General features: G+C 39.0%; 1 protein-coding gene across 3 annotated transcripts in view; it reads left to right on the top strand.

Annotated features, from left to right (window-relative positions):
- Positions 1–572: 572 nt before the first annotated feature.
- The window catches only part of pitpnm2 (phosphatidylinositol transfer protein, membrane-associated 2), a 52,523-nt gene continuing 29,732 nt past the window's right edge, over positions 573–23,363 (top strand). The window contains exons 1-5 of one of the 3 annotated variants that reach the window (XM_085280299.1): positions 573–891; positions 8,061–8,278; positions 19,439–19,653; positions 20,932–21,053; positions 21,456–21,689. In XM_085280299.1, the coding sequence (XP_085136425.1) occupies positions 8,201–8,278; positions 19,439–19,653; positions 20,932–21,053; positions 21,456–21,689 (649 nt within the window). In that variant the 5' untranslated portion in view covers positions 573–891; positions 8,061–8,200. Of the gene's footprint in view, positions 892–912; positions 3,544–7,980; positions 8,279–19,438; positions 19,654–20,931; positions 21,054–21,455; positions 21,690–23,363 lie in introns of those variants that run through there. The other 2 variants (XM_085280298.1, XM_085280300.1) reach the window with 2 other exon arrangements.

Here is a 23,363-nt window from a genome sequence, read left to right as displayed (position 1 = left end):
GCTGAGATAGGGTCCATCCCCCTGCGACCCTGAATTGGATAATTCAAAGAAAATAGATGGATGATTTATTTCCATCTTCTGTACTGTGAGCATTTATTGCTTTAATCTGCTTCATATCTGGAAAAAAATCAAAATTCTATTTATTGAAATTTTTCACAATTATTTTCATAATTTGTTTGTGAAAACTAGCTTTCTGCTTGTTCTCCTTTTTTATCCAATAAAATTAATCAATTAATGTAATAGACAAAACGTGCTGAGTTAGTCTTTTATAGATTGCTAAATTCCATTGTAAAGTATGTATTTTAATTGGGAGTTAAATAAATTTGACATTCACAGTCCTCCATACTTTCCACCACGGGCTTTGCTGTGATACACAACCAAGTAATGTAACACTGAAAGTGAATTGTAATCCCCCGCTTTACTGAAAATTAATTCCTATATATCTCCACTTAGTAAGCTTATTCTGGCTCAGTATTACACAACGATTCTGACTGAAAAGGCAATCAATCTAGTGGGCTGCACTGCCGACTTGCTGCATCACAACAAACTCCACCAATCAGGCCACAGCCTCATGCGTCTCCGTGGTAACAAAGCTTCCTCAGTCCCAAAGAGGTGGAGACGGCAGAAAAGGGAGCGCAGAAGAGAAATAGAGGTGGATGGGAGGAGAAAGGAGATAGAGGAGAGACAGAGAATCGATATCTTCTCTGATTTCACTGTGAGAATTTAGAAAGTGAAGCTCCTTACCAGAGCGGGGGTGAACCGGTGAAGATAAGCTGACCAAAGACGGAAGAGGAAGGGAAGCGAGGGTGCGTGCGCTGGGATTCTCTTTAGGATTGGAATCTGCAATGGACCCTAAGCCTGTATTTAGTGGATCAGTTGGGTAGCTTTGAGGTAAACACCCAAATGATTTATTTGATTATACATGATTATTTGCTTGTATACATGAAATACTGCCAAATGGAGCATTCGTTTGTTTTCTCCTCCAAACTGCACTGTTATGAACGTAAATGACATGATGGTAACATAAATGCTGCCTGCTGGACTGTGGTTCACTGTGGTCAAGGCTGACTGGAGTGAGGATCTGCAGGTGGGAAACTAAGGCTGTGAATAAGTAATGGATTCATGTTTGATGTGTGGGCTTTAGCAGTATTCAGTTTTCTTTATCAAATACCACTTTAAAAAAGAAAGAAAAAGAAAAACCTTATTTTTTTAACGTTTCTATAATCAAACACTGTAACTCTGTGGATGTGGGGAAAATGCTAGTTACAGGTTGTAGCCAAATATCTGAAAGAAAATTACCTCATCTTGCAAATTGTGTGAACCAACTTGCATGTTGATTATTTAGCTTGAAAGAATCAAAATATAAACCTTTAGATCTGGTGAAACATCATGTCATTAACGTCCTGTGGCTGCAAGCTGGGTGGTGATGATGTGCTGCACGCTGAGTTTTTCATGCCTGAGTTATGATAACAAATCATCATACGAGACTCTGCTCTGTACAGAGTAACGCAAATATCGTTTGCTAATTTCCTACTGGATCATTAGGCAGTACATGCCTGTCTATGAAATCCACATCTGCAGCTAGTGTGGAAGGAAAACTGAATTACGCAACAAGCGCACACAGTACAGTACTTGACTCTTGGGGTATCTCATGAAACCAGGGGGGAAACAGACTTGCTGTTGATTTGTCTGTGTGTATGTGGCAGATGTTGTGCCCCAGCATATGTGTTCTCATGTGAAGACTGTTGTGGTGTGTTTTACATCAGTGTGTGCTATGATTACTGAATGTAGAGCACAATCCCATCGGGGGATCTTGTCAGTGCAGCACGACTCCTCTAAGTGCCAAAGAATCAAATCAAATGTATCCTGATGCATCCGACTGTGATGTGTAAGAAACAGATGATGCACTGGCCTCCTGCTCTTAGATGTTGTGTATGTGATTGTGACAGAAACACATTATTCATATCATGGTCGTAGGGTTTGTTTGAGGATCTGTGAGGGAACACGTTAAGTAGGGGATCAGGGAATCCCCCTGAAGTAAGCTGAGAGCATTGGACACATAGCTTAGATTTCCATTATTTTGAGTCAGAAATCGTATTTTTTGTAGAAAAAGATTAAGCAAAAGGTAACAGTTTGCCATACTGTTCATTCTAACTAACTCTTCTGCTTCTTTTATATCTTTATTAGGAGAACAAATGCATTGGAGTGGATGTGTCATGTGGATTCCCCCTATGGGTCACCTACATTGGCCATGTACTTTGCACAGACTCAGGGGACTTGGCAGAGGAACAGGAATTTAAAAAACTTCAATATGAGATGTGCAGACAAGTAAGGTGCAGAAAATAAACTAACTGAAAGCTTAAAAAGAGCTCCACAAGAGGATTTTATTTTAAATTAATCAATCCATTTTTCTTAACCACTTCAATTCAGGGAGGCTGGTTGTGAGAGGTGGCAGGTGGGGTACACCATGGAAGGGCCAGTCCATCTCAGGTCTAACACTGAGAGAAAATTTAGAATGAGCAGTTAATGTTTTTGGACTGTAGGAGGAAGTCAGAGTAACCAATTATTTGTGGGTCTATTATTCATGGTTTTTTTTGTTAGAAAAAAATCGCATAATAACAAAGCCTGTAATAAAAGTATGAAAACACTGACAGGAGAATTATCTCCTGAACCTGGATCTGCTCTTGGCTCTACAGAGCTGTTTGGCTCCAGCTTCACTGCTTCTGTTGGCTGTTTGGCAGCAGGTTTAAGACAACTATAAAAAACGAACAAACAAACAAAAGCTGCAAAAAGCAGACACACACAAAGACCAGCTGGTGACCATCATGCACCATTTAGTAGCTACAGAGCCAGAGATTTCCCCTCAGGTGTTTGTGAGGCCAAAAAAAAAAAAAAAAAAAGTTGAATTCTGGACTTGATGACAATGCACCTTTCACAAACTAAATATTCTCAGCTGAATGAAGCAGTGCTCATTAAGGTGGGTTTTAAACAGCTTCTTTGAATTGTAGGCATCTTGGTTTTGAATCGAATGTGCAAAAGTCTGTTAGATATGGAGCCTAAAATATGAACGATCAAAAGAACAGAACCAGGATCAGGAAGCTAGTTTAAGAGTTGAGAGCTTAAGAGACTAGAGAAATGGTGCATATGCAACATAATGCTTATGTTGTTGGTGCCTGTTTGATAAAATGTCTATCTTTGATCAGTTTATTAATAAATATACAGTTAGTCTCATGTATGCTACATTTGTCCAGGGCATCTTCCATGAGGAGCCCAACATGACCCTGAACATTGTCAGTATCTTTAGCATCAATCTAGACTTGCTGGCGGATCATCTCATAACCCACTCACTGGGATGGAATGGTCCTCAGTGACGGGGACCTTCCACATGGACACACAAATGAAGTGGAAGTGGGTAGAGAGAGGGTGTCAAGTTTGAAAAAACCTAATATGTTCATGTTCTGTTAATTTCTATTGACCCTAGTGCTCAAACAAACTGGTTGGAGAATCAGTCGAAGTTGTTTGTCAAACTCATCAACATGTGCTGTAAGTAGCCTTGTAATCTTTTTGCTTTTTAGCACAAGTGTTTGATTAGCTTGTGCCATGGCGAGATGTGTGTCTGTCCATCCTTACGTCCATCACCAATTTGAAAGAAACACAATTTTTCATAGATTATTCATTAGTCTGGTTCCTCAACCTAACTGTGCTCAGGTCCAAGGTCGCATTTGCCATTTTACGAGGAATAACCTGTAAGTTGTGGCAGATCGTGTCCCATACGTTCTGGTTTTATCTGCAGTTGTCCCAGAGATGAGCTGTCACAACCTTTGTCATTCAGGTTGAAACACCAGCATCTATTGTTGGACTGTGGGTCGAAGGGGCTAATGGTGGGTGTGCCTTTTTCCAGACAGTAGCTTGAGCTCCAATTTGGTGCACAGGAACAAGCTGCTGTTTCTATTTGACCAGAGCTGCTTCAGCTGTAAATTTAGTACAGTTTAGCTGTAGACTTTCTCAGCCTCCCATCACATAGGACTTTGATAGATGGCTGCTGGCAGCTAGTCATCCTCTCAGAGGTGCAGATGAGACATTTCTTTTTCTCTGCATAGGCAGGCACAGGCTCTGACCAGCTGTAATTTTCTGCTTTGAGCTCAATTGGAAAGCTTCTGAATCTACCCAGGAAACGTCCTAGCTGCTGCATGGAGTCAACACTCTGTTTGAGTTTACTGGTGATTTTGATTATAATAAATGTTAGTTGTACAGTATTTTTAAAAATAGAGTTTGCAAAGCAATTTGGCAAACAGAAAAAGCAGTTCCAGATAGAAAGCCAAATATTAGGGCCAAATAAGGTCAATACAATTAAGTTCAAGTGAAGACATAATAAAAAACAGAAAGTAAAATAAAAAATAATTAGCAGTAAAAGAGTAAAATATAGAGAAATAATAAAGAAGACAAGTGAAAGATGATAAACAGTTAATACAAGACTATAAAACACGAAATAAAATTGTAATGACGTCACAAAGGAGCAAGCCTGTAAAAATGTGCTTTGGAAGAAGTGGTTTCAAGGAAGTTTCTGATTTTTCAAGCCTAATTTCTGCAGTCATATCTTTATCTTTCTGTAGATTTAAGTTTGGGCTTTGAAACAGGCAGACGGCCCCACCTAAAGATCTGAGGCTGCAAACTGGTTCGAAATTTCTTCTGTGCAGCTCGGTACCAAGCTGGTGCCTTAAAAATGATCATCTTAGATGTTAAAATCAACTCTAAAACATACAGGAAGCTAATGTAGAGAAGTCAAGACTGGGGTGATGTGATGTTGTCTGCTAAAACTTGCAAGAAGTCAATCTGCTGTTTGAGAAAATAAACATGGATCGCTTGTTCTAGTTCATAACTTATTTGATGTCTGGTTTAAAGATAGAAGCTGAATAAAATGTTACTCTAAAATGTATGAACAAGAGACAACTCCATGGGGTTGTACAAGAAGATTTTGTATTTTTAGGTACTGAGTTGAAGAAAATCTTGTGCCATCCAACATGCAGCCCTTCATGGTGATCTGAGAACCATGTAGGATTCTCACTTATTGGAGTCTATAGAGGATAATCTTTCTTTATTATGTGGTTTTGTCCTGGTGCCACAGTGAAATGTTGTGTCTGGTGAGCAGATGTTGATTGGGGCTTATTATAGCATTGCTCTACGAATTGTAAACTTATAGTTAAAAGATGCTAAAATGCCCTGCAAAGACAGTGGCAATTAGCTTCAAATTCACCACTAAAAGCAGCCCCTCTAATAGGAAATCATGTGACTTCTTTGTTTGTAGGAGCTGCTGTTTGTACTGTAGTTAATAAAAGCAACTTTAGACTATTTTAACAACTTACATATAAACCTGAGATTTGCTACACTTGTGCACAAGACCTATGCAAACCAGGAAAGATAGCTAATCTGTTAATGACTATCCTTATATTTAAAACTACTTGAAATGATTTTGTTTGTTAAGAAAAAGCATCTCCCATTCTTAAAATAATTGATTCATTTTCTGTCAGTGAACTAATCATTTCCCCTACAGTAATATCCTGGCAGCTCTCCTCTATAATTCACATCCTTTTGCCAAAAAAAAAAAAAAAAAAAAAGCCAGTTTATCATACATGACACTATGTGTCTGTTTATGTCTACATGTCAGGGCTCATCTGCCACTGTCTCACATTTTGCATTATGTGGATTTAGTGATTCTTGCTGCATAGCAGCTGTTCTGTGGGCCAAGGACTCACTCTTCACAGGAGTCAGTGAGAAATGTCACTCAGTTTCTCTGCTGTAACTGCTCCAGAGCACAAACTGTCTCTGCATTGTAAATAAGGTCATGCATTACAGCCTCTGGAGGGCAGCTTGGATTTCACTGTTCGTTCTGTTGTTGAGTCAGACAAATATTTTATACCTGCTCCTGTTGTTTGTTATTATTTATCCATTGTAGATGTGTGTAAAAGAAATCAATCTTTGAATGAAATGATTTAAAAGTATAGTATTGGGCATAGATCTGAATCATGTAACTGCTCCTGGGGCATGGACTGTTCAGACAAATAAAACAACCCCCCTGCCATGCAGTTGTTTTACATCTTGTAATAGTTTTTCTGGTCAGATTTTCCTGTTTGCAGTGCTGGCAATCAAATTGGAATATTAAAAATATAAGCAAAAACTTAGAAGCAAAAGCTATTTAAGGTTAGACCATAATAAAAGCTTACATTTGTTTTTTCAAAGCTTTGTATTCTTGGTTGCCAGGGTGACACATCTTCGCTAAAGACAATATAATGTGACCTTCTTATAAACGTAAACCAAAAAAAAAAAATCCATAACGATTTCACAGTTTCCTGTTTTCCATGAGACTGGGCTGGAACTTGTATGAAAAATCTGGAAAAAAAACAGATGGCGTTTTGGATTTTCTTCCCCCCAGAATTCTGACATTAATTGCAGAATTCTGAGTTTTTGTTTTTATAATTCAGTTTTTTCTTTCTCAGAATTCTGCCGTTCCAAAAAAAAAAAAAAACAACCTTCAAATTCTGTGGTTTATCAGCTGGGCTTTTACTGTCATTTGACAGATTTTAAAAATGGCTGTAACTTAAATACAATAATAAGCAAATGAAGACTGCAGGAAGTCTTTAATGTCAATCTACACTTCCTGACCACTGCAGTTCATTTGCTATAGAAGCTTGAACAAACATGCACAGCTTAGTCATGCACAGATGGACAGACACACACTTCGCATTTGACATCAGCTCCTTACCTTAACCCTTTCCCCTCTCAGCATTAGATTTACTGTCCACCATCATCTGCCTAAGATTAAGCATTCACTGTCATGTGACCCTCCTCTGGTTGTTTAACGGCAGGTGGAATAAGCGGTACATCACCCTCACTCTCACAGCACTGTTTGGATAGATGGATAATGATGTAAATGGTAAATGGTAAATGGTCTGTATTTATATAGCGCTTTACTAGTCCCTAAGGACCCCAAAGCGCTTTACATATCCACAAGTGTGTAAAGTAAAGATGGCGGTTTTGGTTTATTTATTTATTTTTTTAATGGAGCACATGAGTCAAAACATTTGGTTCCACCTTCCACAGAGCTGTCAGACTCATAGAGATCAGATGAGCTGCCTTTTTAAAAGTCTAAAGTTACTTTTGCATTTAAAATTCCCTCATTTGAATGGTAATTTAACTGCAGAAAACTGGTTATTTAAAAATGTATTTTAATATGCAAGCCAACAGATCAATTCGGTTTTATTTATAGTGTAGCACCAGTCAATAGTATCAACAATAGTCACCTCAAGAAGCTTTGTATTGTTGGGGTAAAGGTAAAGGTGCTACAATCAGAGAGAGAACCCCAGCAAAAGCACTTGGCGACAGAATAGAGATCACAGGCTCAGCGAGGAGCAGTCATCCAGCATGTCAGTCTCTCTAAGGTACACATGGGAAAAATACAACCCATAGCCTGGGCCCATCTCGGTTTAGCTAACACACATGTAAAAGAGAAACAAAAAGAATGCGGCCTTTTGCTCACTTCATCTAAATCAGCATCAGTAGAACTCTGGAATTAAAATGTTGGCCAAACCTGCTCTATGGGGACAAGTGAACCAGATAATGCCAGGAAACTTTTATGGAATGTATTATTTTAAATGAACAGCTTATATGTTTTCCCCCCTATGTAATAATGTAAATAAAATGTCTAATAACTTTAAGTAGTACAACCTTTCAATCTGAAATGCACTATAAGTAGAAGTATAATACCTGAGCACTGTGGCTCTCTGATACTTGAATACATGCGCTTTCTATCACTAGACAAGAAGAGTAATTTAAAAGGCAGCACTGAACACAACTTGGTTGCATCTTTGGTCTGTAGTCAGAGTTGGGATTTAGGTTGCTGGGGGATTTCAGCGCGTTTCCTGGGTCAGTGGATTACCTTGTATGTGTTGGCTTGCGTATGTAGAAGGAGGGGGGGGTGTTAATCCTTGAGACAAACATGCAAACTCTTCCTGTGTTTTGTCTGTAACTCTGGAAGCTGAAAGGACATTTTTCCTCTGTTTCAGGTGTGAATAATGAGTCCCGTTCTTCCTGCTTGAACATGCAGCTTGGGTAGCAAAGCCGACTGACAGGAGCATCTACCTTCACGCGCTGCTTCCTCTTTGGACACACACACTAACTGTGTCGGCTCAACTCAAGCACAGCCATGCTGATCAAGGAGTATCGGATCCCCATGCCTATGAGTGTGGAGGAGTACCGCATTGCTCAGCTCTACATGATCCAGGTGAGTAGTTTTCCTCACACAGCCTTACAAACATTACACATGTATTTAGGTTCATTTCACCTGGTTTCACTTAGATGTGGCGCTGCTACGGCTGGACACTATTAAAAACTAAGCATTTATATTAAAAGACGCATGTGTCATGCAATTACATGTTTATACACAGTCCCACGTTTTCAGAGATTCAATTAAAAGTGGAAAAATTAGCATCGTTTTAAATATAAGGTAAGTCAGTGAACCAAATGTAAATACAAGTGAAACACTACTCTACTTTACCTGCTTAAACGGCCCTCACCTGGCTGTGACACTCTTGTTTATCAATTCAGATGCTATTACCTCTGAAAATAGTGCACTGTGTTGTAATTCCTAATCAATTAAACCACGTTTCTGGTTGTTTGGTCTAGAATCCATTGTGGTTGGTCCAAGGCAAAATAAAAAAAATGTGTATTTGTCCAAACACTTACAGGTATGGACTGAACTGTGAACAGTAAAAATAAATTAGACACACTACAAGTAATTTGAATACTTTTTTATTTTCTAATTATTATATATTATTTTGTTATAGAATTTGGAGATAAAAGCTGCAGACAAGGTGTGTGTAAAATAAATAATGGCATCATTTTGGCTTCAGAATTTGTATTAAACTGTTTTAAAAATCAGAAATTGCAACTCATATAACTTGTATGCTCCCGTCTAGATGTCTTTTTCCTTTGCTGTAAAATCAAAACTTTAAATGAGAAGTTGCATTATGTGATTTTTAAAATTCATTTATTTTTAAATAATTTATATACTCAAATATTTGTGGAGCACATTCTCTAATTTTTCTGTCTTCAAAGGAAATAATAAGTATACCTGAGAGGAATTAAATTAAAAAAAATTATAGTACAGGGCGTAGAGTAATTTTCTTGACCTGGGGCACTAAACCAGGTAGAAGTTCAGGTTTTTTATGTCATGGTGGCAGAGGTCAGCTGTGTGGGTCTGTACCAGGACAAGAGCACTAAGGGAACATGAGTAAATGGTCACAGGGGCAGTGGAGTTCTGCAGAGCAGATGGTGCTCCATATGCCTGTGGCTTGTGTTTATCTTGGTAATTGTGTGAAAATACAAATGCAGATAGTTACAAGGGCATAAAAATGATCTCTCTGTGAGTTTTGTTTAGTAAACATAAGCAGGGAAATATTCATAACCACCATCTAGCCCTCATTGTGGTGTCTCATTGCTCTGTGTATTGTGTTCTAACAAAATGTTATTCAATATTCAATATGCTTGCAGAAAAAAAACAGAGTCTGGTACTAAAGTCCAAGACCACCAGAGGTCAGGTGACGGGGGAAGAAAATCTATAAATCCAGAATTTTGTGGTTGTCAGGTGCTTCTTGAACGCTTTGTGGTGTGTGGCCTGGCAGCAAAATTGCAGAATCATCAAAATCTTTTGTCCCCGCAGTTAGTTGTAACTGTGGATACACTACAAGTGTGCATGCATCCAACAGATATACTAGAAACTAGTATAATAAGAACAGCTGTTCATCTGCAGTGTCCAGAGCTGACCATGTGCGAGTATTCTTCCCTTCTGGGAATCAGTTCAGAGACCACTGAGATGCTCTGAGACTATTAGACAGCCTTCTTCTCCAGCCCTCACCTGTGCTGACTGGAGTCAAAATGTCTATCTGAAACGTAACTGGATTTTTGTCTCTCAGTGTACAAAGCCTGATGAATTGCTCTCTGTATGATGTGAAGCCTAGCCATGTTGTGACACACAGAAAGGCTTTTTTGCTCATAATAACTTTTTCACTCTTGTGAAATTCCTTTATTTCTTTTTATTTCTTTTTATTTCTTTTTTGGCCAATGTCACTGCAGAGAGTAGTCAGGAAAGTGGGAAGATATGTAAAACATGGTCTGGAGTCGAATCAAACCCAGCTTTTTAGAATATGGGTCACCTGCTCAACCAAAGGAGCTATAGCACCACCATGTTCCTTTATTGCTTCAGCTGTGTTCATGAGATACAGCCATTTTTCTTAGAGGTGAACAATGGCTGCGGATTAATTTAGCTTAACAAGGGTTGATAAGACAAATTGTAAGTGAATTTTACAAGTTACGACTTGTATTCCTAAATGTTTTATTAAATTAAAGGTTTAGTTGGGATCCTCATACCTTCAGATTATTTCCATTTATACATGAAAGTGTTGCAGCTGTTTGATGTGGTCTCAGATATGCTGGACCTCATGGCATAAAAGCAGGTAGTGCCTGTTTGATATTTATGTTTTCCCCCAAACCCTCTAAATGTATTGCCACTGGCACATTAAGTAAGACACACACACACACACACACACACACACACACACACACACACACACACACACACACACACACACACACACACACACTTGTGCTGGACGTTGCCTCTTGCTCACTTTCACAGCTGGGCACTAGTTGCCATGGTAACCAGTGACATCAGCTGCAGCAAGGCAGCAGCTGCCATCATTTTGTTTTTGAGAAAAACAGCAAGTGAAAGGACAGCTGTGATTTAGTGAAATGTTGAGATATTGTTGGAAATTAAGTTACAACAGACAATTAAACAGGTAAGACCAAAAAATAAAAAAATAAATTTTAACTCCTCGAGTTACCTTCCAAAAGGTAAAAAGCATTAAAATATCAGTTCAATCCCATCATCATGCATACTACAGGACTATTATCTAACATTCTTAAAAAAAATCACGTTAAGCTTCTCAAATGTGGAAATTATTAGATCAATTTATACAAGGTTGTAAATTTTTTCCTGACTATCTTCTGCTCATAAATACTTAAAAAAAAACTTATCCAAAATACACCAAGACAACAGGCGGGTTAGCAGCTCATCTTAGAAGACATTAAGCTGTGTATTTGTTCTGAAGACTCAGTTTTAGGAGACCTTTGATGATGTGATTGGAATCTACTGCAGTGTCTCTCCCAGGGAAATGGGAATTACGGCCTCTAAAGCTCCTATTCCCACTGGGATCATATCTGTTCTGTGATACGTTTTCACTTGTGCGTCTAAGTGTGGAGGACTGCAGTTGCAGAATATAGAAAATACATATGTAGCAGTTTTTGAATATCGAATGATTGTCTGGGTTTGTGTCAGTGCCAGTGTCAGTTTCTCTAGAAGCCATCTCACATATCATCCCTCACTTTTGTTAATTAGAGGTCATTAAAAACTATCTACAGGAAATTATCAACCCCTGGGCTTTGTCCTCTGGGGACCATGATCTGTCCACAGGAGATTATTACAGTTTTTTCTACTTGTTGGTGGATTTTCCATTGCATTTTTGTTTTACTTCAGCAGCAAGCTGACAGCAACCTTTTGTTTGTGGCCAGTGTCAGATTGACGCACTGGATTTGAAAAATGACCAAGGTAGGAAATGTGTGAAGCCTTTGAGCAGCCACTCATAATGTTTGATGCATGAGGTTCTACTAAGGCACCAAGAGCTGAGGGGAGGAGTTAGCTACCCCTGGTTTATGCTAACCTTGTGTTGTCACATAAATTATTCAGGGACACTTCAGCCTGGCAGACTCACGACCCTCAGCAAAGCTGGGTTATTACAATTCACAGAGGGAGTCGTCCGAGTGTCTGCATAAGCTAGCAGCAGTTCTCAAACTGGACATACAGATAAAGTCAAGGTCAAATTTATTTATATAACACAAATGTATTTATATAGTGCATTTAGAATAACAAAGTTCAACAAAGTGTTTTAAATGAAAATATATAGCCAAGTAAAAGTTTTAAAATCCAGTAAAATAGAATCCAACACACCAGATTAAAAGACAATAAATAAAATAAGATCAAATAAAATAAAGTAAATGCAGACCATAAAATGCAATAATCTAAAGTGATGTCACACTGGAGGAAGAACTTGAGCCTATCCCACCTGCTATAGGGCGAGAGGCAGGGTACACCTTGGACAGGTTGGCAGTCTGTTGCAGGGCAAACACAGAGATACAGACTAGCATTCACTCTCACATTCACACCTATGGGCAATTTGGAATTACCAGCCAGATGTGATGAAAATCTGAAAGTAGAAAATTTTTCCACAACCTGATCAACATTACACCGCTTCTCACCAAGACAGAATTAAAAATACTAAAGAGCAATTGAGGCCTGTGACTGTTATTAGAAACAATATTTGAGAAGTAAGCAGACATGACTGTTAAACAGTCATGTAAGATCTCCAAGGAGACCTGGAGCTTGTCCTTTTTCTATTTACTCAGCATGTCTACACTCATGTCTGTGGGTTGTGTTATTCAGCAAGGGCTGAAAGGGGGATGTAGTCCAATACAGCAGTGCAGGGCTTCAGCTAACAACTCTGAGTTTGTTAAACCTGAGTGGGTTTTAGAAAGAGAGTTATCTTCAACTCTGAAGATAAAACTATAAAACTGAACTCTGAAGTGGGGTAACAGAAATATATTTGGCCCTGTACTAGCCAGCTCAACATATCCAGGGTATCTTTTTGTTAGCTGTATTCACTTACCCTAATGTTGACAATCAGGATAAGCAGTCAAGTTAAGCTGGTTATTAATTCGGTAAATTAACCCAGGGTTTTCTTGCACGCACATGAAAGAGGTGGTGTTGGCAGTCCCAATCTAAAAGGATTGTTTCATGGGTAATATGATTTTTCTTCCACAGAAAATGATCCCCATATGAGTGCCACCTACAACATGATTAAAAATCTATAAGAAACATAAAAATATAACAGTCAAATGCAACACTATTATAAAAAGGACAGTCGTTAGTCTGGTAGTTTAGTTCACAGAGGGGTAAAATAAGGATTTTTAAGGGTTTGATAATAAAGATTAAAAATAAAAACAGAATTCAAACATAGGCTTAGTCTATACATAAATGATATGAGGTCTCTAAGTAGAGTGTAGGTGTCCTGTTTTAGAATCAGATATTATTGCTAATAAAACAATAAAATTGTTTTTAATTTTTTTGCAGAGCAAAGCTTAGTAAACTATACAAATTTTTGAATTTTAAAGCTGACAAATGAAATGCATTCAAATTCTGAGTTTTCACTTATTAAGTTTTCACGTATTAACTGCTAATTAGATGCAATCTAATTAATGTAGTCTAATGGTGTCAAACTCCATCAATAGCAACTGTAGAGACTCAGTAGTTCAATCACCACTGACAAAGCCATTAATTTGGCTTTTCAGACACTTAATCACAGGCTACGTCCACACGTACACGGGTATTTTTGAAAACGGAGATTTTCTGTTTTCGTTTTAAAAAAGAATCCCGTCCACACATAAAGGCAGAAATGAAGGAAAACGCTGCTAGGAACATGCCAAAGCAGCAGGTGGCGCTATATTCCTAACCGTGTAGAAATGTTGGCCAATCAGAAGTCTAGAAGCCTCGGTGGGAAAAAGTAAACAAAGCTGGGGCATGGAAGCAGAACCGAGTCGTATGTGTGGAGGGACAGTAACTGTGTGTATATGTAAGCATTTAAACACTGCAGAGACTACAATTAACAGTAACAGTATTGTAGAAATTCATTTCACCGAAACAATAACGTGGCGCACACTGTGACGTCAAAAAAGGCACACATCTTTGACGCTGCGTTTTCTCCGTTTTTCTCGTCCACACTTAAATGCAAAAACTGAGTTTTAGAAAATATCCACCCTGGCTGGAGTTTTTAAAAATCTCCGTTTTCAGTGACCAAAAACGCCGTTTACGTGTGGACGAAAGGTGCAAACGCATAGAAAAATCTGCGTTTGCAAAAATACCCGGGTACGTGTGGACATAGCCACAGTCAGTTTAAGTAAAAACCATTCATATTTTTCTGTGCATAAACTGTATCTTAAAGATGGCCCCAGCTACCCATTGTTTAGAGAAGTCCTGTTGTGAACTTTCTGTCAGGCTCAACATTCCCCAGGATTACCTATGTTTTAACCCTTTAAAGCCGGTCGGAGTGGACACGCTCCATTTTGTGTAACTATTTTCAAATCCCGGTAGCACTGCAACCAAGTAAGCTAGCGCAATAATTTTTTTTGCATATGAAACCGGAGGAGTTGTACTTACATCTTATGCACATCAGCTTGTCCTAGGTCACAGTTTCCTTCCACATATGGCTTTGCAAAAACTGCATAAAAAGCACTTGCAGCAACAAAAACATAATATTCCAGAAACATGCTTTGCCGATCCGATCAGCTGTTCATAACACTTCCTACGTCCATCAGCGTGAACTGTCGCATGTCCGTCATGACCTGCCCGAAACCGGAAGTGATGTCATTTTGCGGAAATGTAGTTTTTTTTACCATTGTGGCCTTATGAGCCTATACTTGTGTTTTTAAAAGTTATGTTTGACTTTATGACTTTCTGTGTCGTTTCTGGGATGCCGAGGACTCACATTGCACTGCTGGAAATATTTTATTTTGATGCATATGCTGTTATTTTGCAAATTTGCACTATAATATATTTTTTCGTTTTTCCTGCAGTATATGAAAATTGGTGTATCTCAAAAATAAAACTATGAAGACACTTAAAATAAATTTCCTGTGGTGGGAAACTAGTTTGTGCAACTTTTTTGTATTTACAGTTTTGAGGGATAAGCCTCTTAAATTTCTCTAACTAGAAATATATGTTAAAAAAACAAAAACGATTTTACATTTTTTTGTAGTTTATTGCACTTTTTTACAATTTATGTAATTACTATGCACTTAATGCAGATATATTATTAAAATTTGGGCTATAATGGTTGTATTGATGTATAGCAACTTGAAATGCTCCAAAAAATGGCTCCACAGCATGTAAAAATATACTATAAGCTCTGGCGGACTTGGTTCTATGGTAGGTCTTAAAGGGTTAATAAAGATTCACAGAGCACCCTGTATATTCTACACTGTACCTCTTTTCTGCTCTGGGATTGAAGATGAGTGTTATTAATACAGATCCTGTGTGCTCACTTCCCAGAAGGTATGCAGACAGAAGGATGGTAATTTGAGGCTCTTAGCACCTCACCTAAATTACATTACCTGCTAGATTATTACAATTTTCCAGCTGTTTGCCTCCTCTGACCTTCAGTACTGATATTACCTCCCTAAAGTCTTCAGTAGAGAGAGCTCATTTTGCAATCTGAGCTCTCCTTCTTGACCCTGAACACCCCACTCTTGCCGTTAGTAATGATCATGATGATTTATATTCATGTTGTGCGTTCCTCGACCTGCAGCATATTACAGTGGCAGGAATGAAATGCCTTTTCAATCATTTTTCAATCATGTTTCAAAAATCACAAGACAATGCCAGTGCAGTCATTCATTCTGAATGAGTAGGAAGATGCAAAAGCTGTAGCCAGAAATACCCAGTTTGCATGAACAGTGTAACACCTGATAATTAACTCTTACATCACTAGTATATCACTGCCGCTAAAAGTGCATGGGCAACCCTCAGACCCCAGATCTTCATATTGCCCTAAAAGCCCCAGGTTGACACTGTGGTGTCATACACATACAACAAACATGGACATAACCATCAACCAGGGGTTTCTGGAATCTGAATTTTGAAATATCAGTGCTCTTACTGTTGCCATGTTAACTTTTGGAGCCAGATAACAGAGAGCAAAAGAGCAGATGACTTAGCAGGAAGTTTGGGTTGCATCTCCATCCACAATCTATGTGGGTCCAACAAAGAGAAACAGATTGGTAATGGTGCATTAGTATCAGACAAATAAAATCATCGAATTTCACTCAACAAAACTGAACTGCAGCTGTCTTTTTCTAGCTGTGCCACACAGCAAAACATTCTATTTGTGCTCCAAAAGGTGCTATCGCCACAAACACATCAACATGTCCATTTCAGTGACTAGAATTAGCAAAGATCAGGCTTAGCAGATACAAATCAGCGATACTGTTGTTCCCTTTGTTGGCACACCTGTGTATTATAGCAGCCATGCCCTTTATCAGTGTCCTTATAGACATATAGACGTATAAAAAGATAAACATATTATCACATATTCTTTTGGAAAGTTCTTTTATTTTCCAGTATTATAGACTATTGTTTATATGACACATGTATGCACCGCACCCATGGTGTCAGTGCTGACTTGGATAGTTATTAGCTGGCGGTAATAAGTTTTCTTTTTCTTTTTTTTTCAAGACTCCAATTTCAATGTTTTCTGTTCCAATATGAGTCTGCCCAGCTACAGTTTTGTACCAGTGTTATTATGTCTGAAATATTCAACCAAGCATGGCAGGTTAATTATATGAAAGTCGCTGACCCTCTGAAAAACTAAAGAACTAAATCCAGTAATATGGATATCTCTCATGTAATCACTGCAGTCATTTTGGAAATTAGCTCCAGTCACAAGCCAAAGGATGGTAAAATATAAAAGTGGTTTTAAACACCAAACAATCCTTTACTGTGTGAATGTGAACATTTGCCTGCCAGTGGCTGGCAGATGTTAAAATTTTAAGTTCACTTTCCACCCTGGTAGATTGTGATTCTTATGTAGGTAACTGAGCTTCTATTATCAGATCCTGGAGGGTTTTCATATATTTAATAAGCCACATAAAGGTGGATGTGTACAAAAGGAGAGCCTTGTAAGGAGATGTAGGCTCTTTATAAACGGAAACTGTAATTCCAGACCAGTTGTCTGTAGAGCAGCAGGATTAATACAACACTCGGTGGGATCTATGTGGCTGAACCATCTGCTGCCTTTTATTGGGGGAAGTTCCATGCTGATTTTACCTCCCCTATGTCTGTCTCATTTAGTCTGGATTAGATGAAAAGATGCGAGGTTGATAACAGATTCAAAATATTACTGTATGATCTACTGTTATGCACTTCTCAGATTGTTATTATATAGATGCATAAAAAATACAATCAGAAATGTATTGTTTTGGTTGGTATTTCAGGATATTCCATTGAAATCCAAACCTTAATTTGTAATGAACTGACTTTTTTGGTAACAAATATTTTGCTTCCCACTAAGTGACCTGTGAAATCGCCTTTTGATCAAAAGTAGTTGGCCAGAGGTGTTGTGTTGCACGCTCAACTTCTGGGTGACCAGTTGCTTTTTGCAGCTACTTGAAATCATTCACTAAATGTGAAAAGAAATTTGTGCAATCACCCGGTAACCAATGAGTTTTTATTCAGTTTTTTGCCCTAAAACAATATTTTCTACAAACCTATTATCATGTAGAACAGGTCGAAGACTATCCTACTAATATTCCCATTTAGCATAAGGCATCAGATCAGATAATCTGCTCAGACTAGATCACGCTGACTCAGCTTTCCTCTTTCAGTGATGAGCTAGGACTGAGACTTCATAAAACACCTGAAAGTTCCTCCTAATGAGGACGATCCTCCTAACCTGAGGAAAATCTGCAAAATGCTGCATTTAAAGCAAGATCTACTCAAAATACGCAAACTGAATCTGCTGTTAACATAACTCTTCACAGTGTAACATCAAACAGAGGTGTTGTTCAAAGCCAAAGAAGATGGAAAACTCTGAACAGTAGAGGAATAGGGTGGGCGAAGTAGAGAAAACTGGTGTCTTATATAATGGAGAGGCAGACCTTTCTTGTTCCATGTGGCAGCTTTTTCTTTCCACCTCATCACATCGGCTCTGCTGCATCATCCAGCTCTGTGATGTAATCACAAGGTTGGGCAGTGACAGACAGGAGTGCTGCGTAAGGCTAGCAGGGGTTTAATTGGAAGTTTATAGAAAGAAGCGAGTGTGTGGACACCAGTCCCAGCTGCAAGTTGTTCATTAATCAAAACCAAGGTCTGAGCCAGGAAAAGTACAATTTAAGGACCTTTATCATTCAGCAGTATAAAAAGCTTGTGATACCAGTTTTTGCAAGTGATCTGTTATTTCAATTTATTAGTCCCCTAAAAACATACCATAGTTGACAGGATATTAATGATAAGAAACACTCTTGGCTCTTTATAGAATATGAAGGAACAGAGTTATTTTCAAAGAGACATGCTTATTTAAGCAATTCATTGAAATTAACAAAGAAAAAAGTGTTTTTTGAAATTACACCACTCTTAGTTAACAAAGGTGCTCTTTTGGGATATGTCTTATTTCACTGAGGAGAGATCAATAGAGAGAACTAAACATAATTCATGATGATTTTAAGTTATGGTATTTGGCGATTAGATGCCGATGACCCATCACAGTAGAATAAAATGAATTAGGACAGGATACGTTGAAAACTTGGATGAAGTGACTTGCGTAAGGCAGAGATGAGGGGGAGTTGGGTTGCACGAAGGAGTCTGCAAGGGAGAATGAAAGATGAGTGGTGTGATTTAAAATATGCAGAGAGGAGACTGATTGAAGGTGGGCTGAGTTCACTCAGAGTGAAGGGAGGCAGAAAGATGATTGGACTACAGCAATGATGTCAGCACTGAGTTTTACAACATGGGAAAGTGGAAGTGAAGTCATGTAGGTTTTGTATGTTGGAGGCAGGATCTAAAGTGTACAATCACACCCCTAATAAAGAGGAAACAGAACTGTAACGTGTAACAAATGAATTCTTGTAATGTCAGTGATGATAGCCATTGTCATAATGTTCAACATGTTCAGGCAGGTGGAAATCTCTTTCTGTTACTGCAGTATATTTCCAGTGTTGGACATTTTTCCTCCGACTGAAAAATGCTTTAAAGATACTACATCTCCTCAGAGACCAATACTGAGGGATACTGCTGAGGTGGTGTACAGAGACAAACTGTGTCCTTGTTCAACAAATTATGGACCTAACTGTATGTGAGCTTCTACCTGAGCTTCGTCTGAACACTGCTTATATAGACAAAAATATAACTTGAGGGAATCTGACCTTTTGTACTAAGGAATTATGGTCACTGAGAAAATTTGTTTTAATTGTCTGAAGTTCTTTTTGCATTTCATCTCTTGTGTTTTGAAATATTTCTGAATTCCAGGCTTACGAATAAATATCTTGGGTTTTGATGTGATCCAACACTTTTGGAGTCCAGTAGAGTATAACATGCAAATACATGTAAAATTAGCTGATGCTACATTATTATTATTAATATAATGTGTGTATGTGATACTAATGTAATACTCTAACGTGAACACCATTGTGGCTGTATATTGAGTTCTTTTACACATACTATTTGCATCTTGATTAATCTCAACAGCTTTATACTTTAGACCTCTTCATATTTGCTGTCTTGCAGAAAAAGAGCAGACAAGAAAGTTGTGGTGAGGGCAGTGGGGTGGAGATCCTGGAGAACAAACCATATGAGGACGGCCCTGGCGGCTCGGGTCAGTACACTCACAAGGTCTATCACATCGGCAAACACATCCCATCCTGGTTTTGTGCCATTCTGCCTCAAGCTGCCCTTCGAGTGGAAGAGGAGTCTTGGAATGCTTACCCCTATACGCGAACCCGGTGAGGGAACCACAGATACAGAAAATAAAGTGATGGAATTTTATTTCCGGGGAACACATTATAAAACTGTCCCCCTGTGCCTCTTGTAAAACAGTTGCTCCCTCTTAATGCTTAAGCGTACGTTACATGAGGTTGGCTTTATCTGAAGTAGAAATGCTGACCTTTCAGAGATAAAATGTTGTTAATGGTTTTTATTATGTTCTTTTTATTATTATCTGCTGATGGCAGTGTGTTCTTTCTTTCTTTTTTCTTTTTTTAAATACAACAACTTCAGCTGCATGACCACATATTCATTTGCTGCCAACTTTGAATATCATCCTGATGACTTAATGTGTTGGAACCAGCCACTCCAACTGCTTTCTAAGCCCATCAAGTGTTAAGGGAATTTTATTGGCACCACTTTTTACTTTACAACTGATGCTGATTTGCAGCATTTTACATGAGCTCTGCTTACAGGTGCTGCACTTTACTTCAGCTTAGGCTTTTTTCTGCTGATGCTCAGCTACATTTTAAAGGAGATGCACTTACTAGTAACTTTAACCATTTCCACCCTGGAGGTCCCTGTCTTAGGACCAGGCTGTTAAAATGCAGCCCATTGCAATTTCTTGAAAGGATGCTGAGCATGGGATATTCAGTGAATTGTTGTGCTTGGTTTCTGTTGACTTTCACTTGAAGATATCTAATTGCCTATGCATCATTGGGGGGGTCATGAGATCTAATATTGACTTGGGATGAAGGATCCTGTTAACTGATGCATGATACCACCAATGACTTCTAGCAAAGAACCCAAACACTGGTTCTTGTATTGTTTCAACCATGTGAAGATGCCAGAGCAGCTTTTCACTATTGCCTCTGACAATCCTAGATTGTGACACTGCATTCACACTTCATATGATTTTGAATTGGAAATTAGGATTATTACTTTCAATAGCAGTGATTTTGTGCTCAAAGCGTTTTCTTACTACAAGGCTCATTCACCCTGTCATATACACTTGCACTACTAATACTGCTTTATATAAACTGCTCTTTTCTGCATCTAAGCACTTAATAAACATTCTTACACACTGACACTCACACTCTGATGGATACTTCGAGGTCAATTCAGGGCTTGGCATCTTGCCCAAGGGTACTTTGATATGTAAACTAGGGGAGCATAGTTCCCCTAGAGGGATTGAGCCATCAACCCCCCATCTTGTAGATAACTGGCTCTACTTCTGGAGACCCAGCTGCTCATATTGCTTTTCCATCCAAAGCAACAATTTCTTTTTCTTTCCTCAGGTATACCTGTCCCTTTGTTGAGAAATTTTCTATAGACATTGAGACTTATTATAAACCAGATACTGGAAATCAAGTGGATGTCTTCAATATGTCCTCTGCTGAGAAAAGACAGAGGACTATTGGTAAGTTTATCGTCATGCACACTTAAAAACTCACTCTCTCTGCACCATTACTAAAATTGTGCCTCTGGGATCAACTGCCTGGTCGTCGTCTCCTCATAAGCAGGATCAGAAATCGAATTTACACAGAGTTATTTGCAATGAAAGCGCTGACAGTGTGGTGCAGAGGGGATGTAGGCTGTGGAGTGTAAGAGCTTGTGTTGAGCCTCCGCATACTAAAATTCACTGGGGTGCAGGGAAAATGTGCAGTCAGCTCCAGACACGATCCCGGCAGGGACTGATTACATAAAAGACACACACATAAAATCACATTCTTTTCTTGAGGTGAGTGAGGACATTGAGACATACCTGCTGCTTGAATCTGCCTCAGTTTAGCAATTCATTATGTCTTTGTTTCCCTTGTAGACCCCATAGACATCGTCAAGGACTACATACCTCCTCATGAGTACCTCGTGGAAGAAGACCCTAAGCTGTATCAGTCAGTCAAGACTAAACGGGGTCCATTGTCAGAGGACTGGATTGAGGAAATTGGCCAGAACCTGGGTCAGAGTTCTGTCATGTGTGCCTACAAGCTGTGCAAAGTAGAGTTCAGATACTGGGGCATGCAGTCTAAGATTGAACGCTTCATTCATGATGTGGGTAGGTATGGCTTGCGTGTATGCATGTTTTTATGTGGTTCAGATCTTACAACCTACAGACATATATTTTACTGAAAAACAAGGAAAAACCAAAGTCTAAGATAACTGTAGAAGCTAAAATAAAAACAAAAAAATCCCTAAAGATCCTTAAAGATTAGCAAAAACTATGACTATATCAATATTTAATCCCAGTGTCCAATAATCCTGCAAACTGTGACATCCTAAAGAGGACTGAAATGCACAACTTGGAAGAACAGATAAAAATTCCAATTTTATTTGTTAATTCAAGATTTGGTACATAGGTAGTTAATCTATTCATATAACAAATTGCATAACAAACCAGAGGATTCTGGCTAGGTTGGCAAGATATGTCGAGTTTATAATCTAAGTTTTCAATGGCTGTTTTTTACCTGGCTAAATCATCATGGTAATTTATCTTTATTTTTATTAAATCTTTTAACTAAATCAAATCTATAAATTTTTTATTTAGAGCATCTTTCGAGTGCTGGGTGACTATGTTTTATATGTGCAAGTTCTTAAGCTTTACTAACATTGCAAATGAAACCATCGGTAAAGAGCAGTACAAACTGTGCATTGTAATATCTCTAGAATTTGCACGTAGTTAGTTGTTGATGCAGAAAAAGCATAAATGTCTTTATTGTAATAAACTTAATTCTAGTCTGCTCCAAGTTGCTTTCACACTGCTGAAATTGCAGCTACTAGAACACAGAACACAGGCCGGGAACACCTGTTCAATCAATAAAATTACTTTCACTTTGATTTGCTGACAAACTAAAACAATTTCCACTTCTTCTTCATTAGACTATGAGTGTCATGAATCGCCGTGCGGCAGGCAGGAGTAGGACCCAAAATGCAGGACTCACAGGCACGAGGGGATGAACTCAAAACTCAGCTTTATTCGCTGGCAGAACAAATATACAAACTAAACTAAACTGGGAACCACAAACTAAGAATTCACAGAGAGACACAGGGAGATCCACACACGGCATGAGGGACGACGTCACACTGAACAGAGGGAGACGCAGACAGAAATACACAGAGGGTTAACGAGGGAAGTGGGAACACACGGGGAACACAGGTGACACTGATAATCATAACGAGACAGGGCGGGGTGAACTGAACACTGACGGGAGAGGTGAAACAGGAAGTACAGGAGGAGAGAGAGCACGAGTAGAACACCAACGTAACAGGCAGGGGAGACATGGAATAAACACGAAAGGGGACGAGGGCTCATAAATACATAGAGGGCACACAGGGGGAAGAGAGAGCACGGGGAGAACTTAGACATAATGGGCAGGGGAAGCATGGAATAAAATACAAACATACAAGGAAACTAAGAACACTGGGCCAACATGGCCCAGGACCATGACAGTACCCCCCCCTCAAGGGCTGGCTCCAGACAGCCCAAACACAGAAAAACAAAACCAAACAGAAAACAACCCAGGGCGGGCGGCGGGGGCCCAGGACGGAGGGCCCGGAACAGAAAACAAAAGAAGAGCACAGCAAACACCGGAGCCCAAGAAAATAACCCAAACACAGAGCAGTTCAGGGGGCCGACCATGCGGAAGGCAACGGCGGAGACGCGGAAACAGTTCAGGAGGCCGACCGCGCGCGAGGCAACGGCGGCGACGCGGAAACAGTTCAGGAGGCCGGC

This window comes from Mchenga conophoros, linkage group LG7 (genome assembly GCF_057382185.1).
Source record: "Mchenga conophoros isolate Kocher_MC1m ecotype Shallow Benthic linkage group LG7, M_conophoros_male_GT1.1, whole genome shotgun sequence".
NCBI lineage: Eukaryota > Metazoa > Chordata > Actinopteri > Cichliformes > Cichlidae > Mchenga > Mchenga conophoros.
Note: the sequence above shows the minus strand (reverse complement) of the source record. Positions and strands in the feature narration are given on the sequence as shown.